The 12,440-nt window shown below is 37.8% G+C and overlaps 1 protein-coding gene across 1 annotated transcript in view; it reads left to right on the forward strand.

Moving 5' to 3' along the window:
• The window catches only part of LOC148950950 (chloride channel protein 2-like), a 256,866-nt gene that overhangs the window by 125,930 nt on the left and 118,496 nt on the right, over positions 1–12,440 (forward strand). The window contains exon 5 of the mRNA XM_089090525.1: positions 2,060–2,185. Coding sequence (XP_088946651.1) covers positions 2,060–2,185 — 126 coding nt within the window. The remainder of the gene's footprint in view (positions 1–2,059; positions 2,186–12,440) is intronic.

Here is a 12,440-nt window from a genome sequence, read left to right on the forward strand (position 1 = left end):
GGAATTTGATTCTGGTGATGAGATTATGCGAAAACGTCAAAACAAGAAGAAGTCTTTGCCTACACGACCAAGGCTTAATATTGAACCTGTCTTATTGGCTGGACTGAGATGTCACCCATGTTAAAATTCCTGTACGTTCCTTTCTATACAGCAAGGGATCAAAAATGAAGCTCTCTGATTGGTTGTCCATAGCCAAATTCCGTAAAACTTCAAACAATTTGAATTTCAGCGGTGGCTTTAACTAGTTCCAGGAATAATCTTTTCATGAATTGATCTGCTGTTGGATAAAATCTCTTCTGAATATCATCGTGAATGAGCTTCTACATTTTTCTTTTCAGAATCTGGCCATTTCTTTGTGTGAGCTTTATTTTTTTTATAGTAAAAACTGTTTTATGGACTAAACGATCACCACTGACAAAAAAGACCAAATAAGTAAGAATGGTATTGAGTTTAGACTCGACATTCGATTGGAATTCAAGCAAAGTTTATGTCAAGTCTTGAAAACTCTAAGCCTGAAACGTATATGTAAAGATTTTTGGTGGTGTTGGTTTCGTTCACTTGGTTTTATATTTTTTTTTATATTTTAATTATTATTAGACATAATCTAATTTCAATTTTTGCTAGTAATGACGATCATTCTGTAAAAGTTAGTTGTATATGCGCATAAACCTGTAAACTTTATTTTAAACTGAGTGAACTAAATTAAAATACTCAATTCTAATTCTAATTTTGTTAGTTTTGGCCAGCACACTGAAAAAAAGCCCAATTTGCACTAGTATCCCTGACGTCAGCTTTAAAATAAATTCACTCATCTATTTACTCATCTACTATTTAATAGATGAGTCTTTAAAAATCATACAGTACTGCAAAATCCTAAAATATAAATAGATGCCAACAATACCACCTAAAGATGCCAACAATGCCACCTAAAAATGCCACCAACTTTGTTGTTTCTATCGAGCTTAATTTAAAGGCTTATAAAATAGCGGTGAAGAAGCCAAATTGCTTACGTACCGAACAAAATGACGAAGAAATTTTAAAAAGACTTTTGGTTAATGTTTATATTTTTAATTCATTGTTTATGTTAGTAAAACTGTTAGATAGTGTTGTTGTTTGCATAGAGTGTTTCTTTAGAAGTATGCTGAGTTTACTTCAGTATGAGCTTGATTTAACCGGTCTTAAAAACGTTATCAAATATTCAGTGGCTGAAATGTTGGACCGAAAATATCCAAATTGGATTATGTATATATATTTCATACCGAAGCATTTATTTTTATTATCGCATCTCTTCCTTATTCTTAGAAAATATCATAACGAATGCACGAGCAGACACACATGCGAGAATTCATTGTGAAAGGGCCCATGTTTGGTTAATGGGGAATTTAAAAAAAGGGTTACTATTGAAGAAATTTAAGAATTTTTGAGGAAATTTATAAGAATCCGGAGAGCTCAGGGGCTTGAAAAAATACAAATCCCTCTGCCTAGGCTCATAAGACTGATCTGGTGTTGAACTTTAATTTGGCGGATCTAAACCCTGCTTCTCCGTTGTTTTTGTTTATGATCGCATAAAAACTAGCTGTTTTTGAGGATAAGCAACGAAACCTAAATAAAATTTTTAAAAACTTCAATTTACACCTAAAATTCTTTTACGCGTAATTTTGTTTTTAATAAAATTTAAAAAACATGATTAGATAATTGTAAACTCCAAATACCGCTCTTTAAATTTAGTTTCTTTTATCTATCTGTTTGAATTAGGTATGTATTTTTTTCTATATTTTTATCTATATTTTTTATCTATATTTTTCAATTGTGATTTTTTTTTTATTATTTGGCACCTATATGTCATATTTGGCACTGAACTTGGTTTCAGGTGATAATATGATGTCATTTTTGCCTGTATTTGTAAGAGAGCTACAATTCAAAAAAAAATCGAAACAACTTTTGCCTGGCTTCTTTTCTCTTTTTTGGAATGATTTGACAGGGTTCTATGTATTTCTGTATTTGAATTCATTTTGTTAGTTTTCGATGAGAATTCAGAATTGAAAGGACTCTTTTACAGGTGTACTATTTAGCATAGAGGTGACATCTGTATACTTTGCAATTCGAAATTATTGGCGAGGTTTTTTTGCTGGCGTTTTCGGTGCCGTCATGTACAGACTTCTGGCGTTCTGGTACAACCATGAAGGTGAGATTCATCTTTTATTTTAAATGGTCAAGTTAATTATCTCTAAGAAAATAATATATTCTACTGCGGGTCTGCAATAATTCCATTGAAAAGGACTCTTGAAATATTACGAAATAAAAAAGGCATATAGAAATATTTCTTCGAGAGTTAAAGAATAGTCTGGAAAGTACAGGGCCAGGCTTACTAATTTACAGACCCTAGACAAACCCATCACTGGGTTTTTAGATAAATATAGATATTTCCAGACGTCAAATTATATATATTACATACAAAAATAATTTTGATTCTGGCAAATAATCTCCAATAAATGTTTTTAATAATTCAATTTATTTCGAAAATCAGTATTTCGGTATAATCCGAATTCCGAAATTCATCCGAATTCCGAATTCTGAAATTCATTTCGGAATTCAATCCGAATTCCGAAATTCATTTCGGTATAATCCGAAATGAGGATTAGTATAAAAAGCAGCCGAAGAACTCGCTGTTTCCGCAAGATTGCTGAAAATGGGACAATGTGGACTAATAGGTCACAGAATATGTAAGCAGATTTGTAGAAAGCATATCTTTGAGACTGGCTCTCTAATTCATTATTTTAGTGCAGTTTCCTAGTCACCCTCCTCCATTATTAATAGCTCCTTGACGTGGTTCTTATTAAACTCTCTTATAAAAATTTGACATCTAATTAAAAAGTAATTCCGCAAAACTATTGGCGTAAACCAAGGAAACCAGTGACGTCAATTCGCGAAAAGCTATGGAGATGAGGAAAGGTATTTTTCAAGGTCTAGGGGGATTAAGGAGAGGTACATGCCCCTCTTGCCCTCTACCAACTGATGCCACTGAAGGAATCCCCGCATGTAACTTCCAACCTGATTCCCTTTGGCTCATCTGTCTGGAATGTCAGAAATAGTTTATGAGATTTGGATGTACAAGCCAGGATACATAGATTATAGTTGGAAACAAAACTTTAATTATAACAGTATATATTTAGGTCAGTGACTTACTGTTTCATTAGCGACCACAAGACATAAAAAGTGAGCATGGTAAATTGGATTTTCCTGAGGTATTTTATTAACCATCAAAGAACAAGTCCACATGTTTGATTGTATTCGTGCAATATGTAATGTACATTTGGCTGTTTGGCTATTTACTTTTTGGCTGTTTTGCCTATTTAGCTATTAAAAATTATATGCTTTAGGACAATGTTCTTCAATCTTTTCAAGCCTAAGGTCAGTAAATACAGTCCGTTGAAGCAAAAAAGAGAATAATTAAGTAAAAAATAAATAAAGTAATTGCAAACGATAATTAATAATGACAAATCAATTCATGTTTACAAACCACAAATTATAAATCACGCTCAGTAAAAGGGTCATATTTTTGAATGGAGAATGACTTTGTTTTCTTCAATTTCCCTCCCCCTCCCATCCATACCGACGAAGTGTTTCTGAGAAACTACACCGTTTTTTTTCGAAAATACAGTTCTATTTAGAACCACATAGTCCCAGTTGTAGTGGATGCCCAGCCCGAAAAATAAAAGTTGCGAACTTGCAGCCCACCCCACATGGCCCCAGCCATGCTTGATGCCCACCACCGTATATAAATAATGGATTATCTATATCACAGTTTATATAATTATCTATAAATTATCGATAATTCTATAAACTGTGATCTATATACAGTGATGCGCAACTAACGTGGAAAGAAATGCAACGCTGCTAATCCAAAGTGTCTACATTTTTCCCTAGGGACGCTCGTAAAAATATACTGGTGAAAATAATGGCTAAAAATTTACTTTAGATAGTGAAAAATATTGAAAAAAGAAGCTTGTGTGCTAATCATAGATTTACAATTTTAAATAAATACCAGATCTCGTATCGTATGAAACCGCTTGCTAAATCTGAGCTCCTCAACAACCGGGGTACGTAGACATAGCAGAGGTTGTGGTGTATCATTTTTGAAAAATGCATTGGCGATAGTAGTATTTTTACAGACTAAAGGAAGTACACAATGGTAACCCCCTAGAACAAAAATATTTTAGGAGATTGGTAAACCTTCATTCACTCAAGGTGAAGGGGTTGTCTGCATGTTTTGTCTGATAAATCACTTTTATATTGCTAAAAATTGACCTTATTATTGTATATCTTTGGTATATAATTAAATTTAAAAAAACAAGTTGTTTGAACTGAAAGTTAGAAATAACATTAAAACTTAAATCGAACAGAAATCATTACTTACATGAGGGGGGTTGCTCCTGCCTCAACACCTCTATCTTTACGCTAAATTTTGACTTTTTTAGAATTTTTGAAAAGGTTATTATTCTAATTAAACGGTCCTTGTGTTTAGACGTAGTTTTTAAAGAATTGGGACAAAAAGGCAAACTTCAGCGGCCACCCCGCCACCCCGCCTCACATACGTCTGTCATATTATCTGTTTGTTTTAAGTTTTGATGTTCCTCCTTACTTTCAGTTGAAAAAACTTCTTTTTTTTTATTTAGTTTCTGATTGCTATGAAATAATTACGAGAAATCCGGTTCCCCTCCATGAAAAGTTCTCCCCATGTAAAATAGCCCCCCCCCCCCCCTCGACAGGAAAATTTCTTGCGGTCAATTTCGCCCAAAAACTTTTTCGTAGCGCACTTTCATTTGAAAGAATTTCTGTTTGTTTTTACAATCGTGCAGGAAATCCCCTCCTCAGTGGAAAAGTTTTCCCGCAAATATCACACCCTTAGTATAAAGTTGATCCCGCAGAAAATTCCCCCTGGAGAATTTCTCCCGTGGAAATCCCTCCCTACGGAAAGATACTCTAGACAATTCCAACCCGGTAAAAAATTTTCCCCAGACAATTCCGCTTAATATCTCCACATTTAAAATAATATCAGAAAGAAGCATCTTATATAAAATAACATACCAGTGGAAGCGCAAAATTAGGCTTGTCACCATGTCTTTTCAAACAGTTCGTGGTAATGAACTGTAAGTAAGGAGCGACCCGGCTCAATGGTAACCGAAACTCTAGAAAACTGGTTTTTGATACCAATAGATATATCAATAGAATTAGATTTCAATGCTGATTTCAAATATATAACTTTCATCAAGTTTAGTGCTACCCATCAGAAGTTACGCGCCTGAGAAAATTTGGCTGATTTTCAAAAAAAGGAAGAAAGACCCCCTAAAAGTCTTAGAACCTTAATGAAAATCACACAATCATATTCAGCGTATCAGAGAACCCTACTGTAGAGGTTTCAAGCTCCTATCTGCAAAAATGTTGAATTTTTCATTGTTTTGCCAAAGAAAGATCACGGATGCGTGTTTATTCGTTTTTTTGTTGTTTTTTTTTTCCCAGGGGTGATCGTATCGACCCAGTGGTCCTAAAATATCGTGAGAGGGCTCATTCAAACGGAAATTAAAAGTTCTAGTGCCTTTTTTAAGTGACCAAAAAAATGGAGGGCAGCTAGGTCCCCTCCCACGCTCATTTTTTTCTCAGAGTCGCCCTATCAAAATTTTGAGAGGGTTATTTCACTCAGCTTGGTTGTAAGTATGATAACTGCTTCCCTCGGAAAGATTTATTTCGCTGAAGTCTCCGAGAAGAGGGATTGGAGTTTTGAAATTCACCCAATGTTTAGAGAGGGTATTGGTGACTGGGAAGCATACAAAAATTTTCAGGAGGGTTTTTTTCTGGTAGTGGGGGGAATGGGTCGGGGGTTATGTTGGAGGATCTGTCCATGAAGGAAGTTTTCATGGGAGGAGGGAAATTGCCATGAAGGGGGCGCCGGACTTGCCAGCATTATTTATTGGTTATTGGGAAGTATACAGACATTTTCAGGAAGAATTTTTTTCTGGAGGGGGGGCCTAGAGGAGGGGGTTACTCTGGAGAATCTTTCCGTGGAGGATGTTTCTTTGAGGTAAGGGACATTTCTATGAAGGGGGAGCAGGATTTCCAAGCATTATTTAAAAAACGATCAGAAATTAAATAAAAAAAACAACTGTTTTTTTCAACTGAAAGCAAGAAGCAACATTAAAACCTAAAACGAACAGAAATTATAACGTATATGAGGGGGTTCTCCCCTAAGTCGATACCTCGCTCTTTACGCAACAGTTTTGTTTAGTGATTTCAAAAGATCTATCTATTCTAATTAAACGGCCTTTGTGATTCAGGGTTTTGTGAATCAAAATTTTTTTTAACTTTTAACGTAAAGAGGGTGGTATTGACTAAGGGGAGAACCCCCTCATATACGTAATAACATATACGCAATAAAAAAAACAATAAAAAAAACAAGCGATACGGCTCAATAGTAATCGAAACTTTTAAAAACGGAATTTCGATGTCAATAAATATATCAAAGGAATGTGTTTATAATGCTGATTCTAAATATATAAGTTTTATTAAGTTTAGTATTACTCATCAAAGGCTACGAGTCTGAGAAAATTTACCCGATTTTTTAAAGAGGGGGGAAACATCCCCTACAAGTGAAACAATTTTAATGAAAATCACACCGTCAGATTCAGCGCATCAGAAAACCCTCTTACATAGGTTTCAAGCTCATATCTGCAAACATCTGCAACTTTGTATTTTTTGCCAGAAGAAAAATATACGAATATAGAAGTTAGTTAGCCTACGTAAGTTAATTTGTAAATTACGTCATAACCAAATTTAGAGACACCCATTTAGCAAAAGAAAAGTAAAATTTTTATGCAAATTTTGTTTACTTATTCAATGATGGCGAGCCAAAATAAAAGCTGCATTAACTAAAAAACGATCAGAAATTAAATAAAAAAAACAAATTTTTTAAACTGAAAGTAAGGAGCGACATTAAAACTTAAAACGAACAGAAATTATTCCGTATATGAAAGGGGCTGTCCCCTCCTCAACGCCTCGCTCTTTACGCTAAAGTTTGACTCTGTCTCACAACTTTATTTTTTAAAACAATAAAAAACTTTAGCGTAAAGAGCGAAGCGTTGAGGAGGGGACAGCCCCTTTCATATACGGAATAATTTCTGTTCCTTTAAATTTTAATGCCGCTCCTTACTTTCAGTTTAAAAAACTTGTTTTTTTTATTTAATCTTGCAACAAGAAATAACCATTCTCAATAAAATCGAATTTCAGAATTAACGTGTGTACTGGAGGCAAAGAAGAAAAAGCGCAAGGAACTCGCAAAATTCCATGCGGTGTTGTGTCTATTTAATAATATCTCTATGGTGCTAATATGTGTTTTTAATGCTTATAAAATTTCGAATATTTCGGTTTCACATCCAGAAGCCTATATCAAAGGAAATACAAAAAGAAAAAAAAACTTAGAGTAACTATACTTTACCAGACGTGAGTTGTTCTCGTTTTTCTTTTTTCCCTTTCAGATATGAGCTGTTTTCGTTTCTTCTTTTTTTTGTGGTATACCGTTATTTTAATCTCTTTTTATTCTTGTATGTCTTAATTGTTTAGTGTAGATTTTTTTTTTCTGTATGTACATTTTGCCACAGTCTAGGTTGATCTTTTACCCTTAATTAAATAAAAAAAAGCAAGTTTTTTCAACCGAAATTAAGGAGCGACATGAAAACTTAAATGGGACAGAAATTATTACTTTTATTAAGGGGGGGGGGGGGTATTCCCTCCACAACACCTTGCTCTTCACGCTAAGGTTTTTCGGCAATTTAAAAAAAGTTACTATTGTTCTAATTAAACGACCCTTGTCTTTCAGGAGTCGGTTTTTAAGAATTGGGACAAAATTTAAACTTTAGCGTGAAGAGCAAGGTATTGAGGAGGGAAAAACCCCCTATAAATGTAATAATTTCTGTTCGTTTTAAGCACCGGCAGATCTAGAGGAAAATCTTGGGGGGGGCCGCGCCGGACACAGGGCGCCAAAAACTGATTATACAGGATTAATTTGATAGCTCTTTATTTATATGAAAACACTGCCAAATATGCTCATAAAGGTAAAACGTAGCAAAAGAAAATAAAAACAGTACCACACTACACAACTAAACTCAATCGGCGAGCTTGTCTGAGAGCGAACATATCGATAGCATCGTCTGTTTTCGGCAGTTCGTCTCTGTAAGTCTGCATGAGTAGTAGAGCCTCCAACCTCTCTTCAGTCATCGTGCTTCGTATTGATGAACATGTCCTATCAACCTTTGAAAACATTCGTTCTGCTTCACAGGTTGACACAGGAAGCGTCGCGAGAATTGTCAACAATGCGAAGATGTTGGGAAATACATTTTCCTGACAACTGTTCAGCGCTGAAATAGCTGTTTTCGGTTTTTGCACGGCTTCCTTAGACCAATACTTGTTCCAAATCTCGAACTCGGTTTTAACGTCTATCTCCGTACCCACGAGCAGCTCCTTGTACTTTTCGTACCCTGGCTGAACGTCCTCCCAGCGTTTGCCATTAACCACAGCCGGGATCAAAGCTGAAAGTTTTGCAGCATTCGTAAAATGGCAGCTGAACCGCTCCGTAAAATCAAGCAGCATGGCGTCCAGGGCTGGAATAAATGCCGCCATCCTATAATGACTTTCTGGATCCATCTTGGGTACCCCTGCCCGGTATGTAGAACGTGAAGCTATGCGTGGCTGCGTTACCTTGATGGTAGCATCAATCTTTTCGGCCATTTTCAGAAGATCTTCGTAAAGCAGTCTGAATTTGGTTTCGGCATGTGATCGCATATCTTCCAGCATTGCCTTCACGCTGCTAATGAGGGACAAGGCTCTCACGAGGTCACCATCCTTCTGTTGTAGTGACTCGGCCAAAGGTTTCATGATCGACGAAAACGAATTCAGGCAAACCAGTCCTACGAGTGTATCTGATTTTTCAATGCAGGATCGTAATGCATAAGCTCTGCTACTTGCCTCTCGATCGTGCCATCCTTCCATCTCCTCCAGAGCAGAAACGATCGACGGAAGGGAGTCCCAAAACCTGCTGATTGCTTCGTGTCTCTCTACAAATCTCGTGGTACAAAGACTGACGAGTGTCTCTGTTTTAGCTTTGTCCGCGATAAGATGCTTTTTTAGAAGTCTTGTTCTCTTGGCACTTGAGCTGAAGTGAGAAATTGTGTCTCGAACAACGTCTTGGGCATTGCGCAGAATGGGAACTGAAACTATCTTTGAACATGAGAGATTTGTGGCATGGCTCACACAGTGGAAGTAATCTGCCAGTTCACACTGGCGTTTAACTTCAGCAGCAGCACCATTTGTCAAGCTTGCCATGCTAGCAGCTTTGTCGTATCCTTGACCAACGCACTTTGACAAATCGAGATTTGACTTCCTGACCTCACTCAACAGCAGCTTCCCGAGGCTCTTGCCGTCTAGCTTCTCTTCGATGCTTCTACCGTCGTCACTTTCCTCATCTCCAGCGAGTCTTGACAGGGTTTGAAAGGCATCGACAACTGCAAAAGGATCTTCTCGAATCACGTATCCCTGCTCGGTTTTACACACATAACGACAAACAATGACCATCAGCTCCCTGGTCTGCCTGTCTGTTGACTCGTCCGCAAGAAGACACCAAACCGTTGCTTTGTTTGCTTTTCTCACTACTTCAGTTTTTATCATTTCCCCAATTGTTCCAATCAGTTCATTCTGGATCTGTTTACTCGTATATTTGGCGTTGCTCGGTGCATTTTCAAGTAAATTTTTAAGTTGCGAGTCTCCACTCTGAATCCGATACCGAAGTAGGTGGCGGAAATTCCCGTCGTTTACTGCTGTAATGACATCAGAGTCTTGGATATCAAGTTTGCCATCATCACGGTGGCCACGAAGGGGGATATTCTGTGCCCCGCAAAGCTTGACAGTTTCAACAACGCTTCTCAAGAGTGCACGGTTCTGCTGTATTTGCTTGACCCTTTCACAGTCCAGAACATTCCTGATATCTTGATCTTGACTACCGCGCTGAAACGTTGTTAGCAGCGCGGCAGCTTTTTCCTGGCAGTGTTTGTGAAACTGTGCTTCAGCATGGTTTGTCAGCGCACCATCTTTCCCGGTAAGTTTCGAAGAGTCTTTTAGCGGTTTCAAGACCAACTTTCCCATTTTTTGCCCTCCGCCGCCTCCAGATAAAGCCGACCATCCTCCTCCGCTTTCGTTGGTCCTCATCAAAACACAAACACTGCACCAAAGGCCTTCGTGGTCTGGATGACGACTCACTGCGAGCCAAGGATACCGGGCAAGATGTTCGGTATTCAAGCGACGCTTGACTTCGCCACCTTTTCTCTTTTGTGTCGAGACTGGAAGATCAGATTGGTTCTTCGGCTTCCACCTTTCGTTCATAAAAAACATAATTTCGCCAGAAGACAACTGATTTCGCTCTTTCAGCGCTACTGCAATACCAAAGTCATTCGACGGCGTGAAGTCAGTTTCAGGCGAAAAAATAGCGCTGTGATTCTGCTGCGGGTGCGGGGACTGTGAAATCAGTGTTGGGCTATGTACCACCAAGGTTTGAGTACTGCTTCTTGATCCTTCAGTCAGCTGATCAGTGTGTGTCGTTTCTCCGAAGTTTGTTATGAAGGCCGTCTGTGAAGTTGACGGAGTTGTTGGTGACAGTTCGTTCTCCTGGCTGAATGCGTTTTTGTGCATTCCGACCGTCGACTCAGAGTGGGCATCAGAAGTTGCCGTCGTCTCAACATCTAACAAAAAAAGTTTCTCTTTTAAAGTTTGCACAAAACATTTATTGTAAACGTATATACACTTTGTATAATGGCTTGCTTTAGTAGATTTAACTCTCAACATGGTGAAGGCAGAATTGGAACTAAATTTGAAAATAAACTGAATCAGCAACATTAACTTTAAACTCCCCCAACAATCTTGAACTTTCATACCCCAAAACTATTTCTAGGAAACCCGGACTTTAAAATAAAATACCACCCTAAACATCACTAATTTAATTTGCAACCCCAAGAACCGATCCCCGACATATGCTAACAAATATTTTTCAAGAGCTGAAACCCGAAACAATTATCACCGAAGTTTACAAGGCTAAAGAGAGAGCTTTAACTGCAAGAATTTGAAAGATAATTTCAGAGCTGACACAGTGTGTCGGTAAAAATACTGCTTTAAGCCAATATCATAACCGTCAGGCGAGACGAGTGGGCTGGTAAAAATCAGGTCAAACGCTTCGGACAAATTGCATACTAAGAACACTGTACAAGAGGGACCGTATGCAATATATAACAACAAAAGCAGCTGGTACGCGAGGAAGCTTGACGAATGAGCCTTATCAGGAAAGCTATCCGACAATGGGCTAAAGCTAGAAATTAGAAGTGTTGATACCCACTTTAAACGACACTCCTTCCTTATTGTTCTATCTTTAAAAGCTTACCTTTAATCTGATCTTTCTTGGCAAAATAATCAGAGATGCCCCTCGATCCTTTACGGCTTTCCTCCATCATTATTTGTTTCTTCTCTGTTCTATATTCATGCCCTGATTTTTTTTTTTCCGATACATTTTAAATTCGTTTCCGTCTAACTGGTCTAAAACACGGAGCAAAAATACTCCGAAGGCAGTGGCAGGGTTGCTCGCGCCTAGCCACCCGCCGGGTGGATCTAACCACCCACGCACCTCCCCAAAGACATGCGTTTCTCGTAAGCATTCACAAAATGTTTTGCTCGTTTAGCACGTCCCAAAAATAAACCCAATAATCATGATTCGTGCAGTGTCGGATTTGAACTTTAGATAATGTGATAAAAAGAAAGTAAAAAATGACGGCGTATCCGATTTTTTTTTTTAGCATCGGCCTTAGTTGAATCATTCACAAAAAAGGGTCGTTTGCACGATGGATGAGAGGGCGCCAGAAAATCTTGGGGGGCCCAGGGCCCCCCTGGATCCGCCGCTGGTTTTAAGTTTTAATGTTGCTCCTTACTTTCAGTTGAAAAAACTTGTTTCTGCATATTTAATTTTGATCGTTTTTTAAATAGCGCCAGGATACCCACAGAAAAATCCCCCTCCCCACGGAAATATCCTCTGGACAATTAGATCCTGACGAAAATGTACCCCGGACAATTACCCCTTAACATCTCCACGCGTAAAATTGAATCGGTAAAGCGAAAGCAAGACATATAAAGAAATTTTGGTAGTCCTGTACTGAACGCACTCTTTTATATAGTGCTAGTTTGGTTCATGCTAACGAAATGAAATAAAATAGGACGAATATATAATAGTTTAGAAACAAATTTGGGCTATATATTTGCACATTAGGGGGAGTTGGGGGGGGGGGGGTAAATCATAGTAATATTAAATACGTAACCAAACCTAGGTACCTTCCCCCCCTACACCCCAAAAACCAACA

Source organism: Artemia sp. Qi Xiang Cuo, chromosome 6, assembly GCF_049724085.1.
Source record: "Artemia sp. Qi Xiang Cuo chromosome 6, ASM4972408v1, whole genome shotgun sequence".
NCBI lineage: Eukaryota > Metazoa > Arthropoda > Branchiopoda > Anostraca > Artemiidae > Artemia > Artemia sp. Qi Xiang Cuo.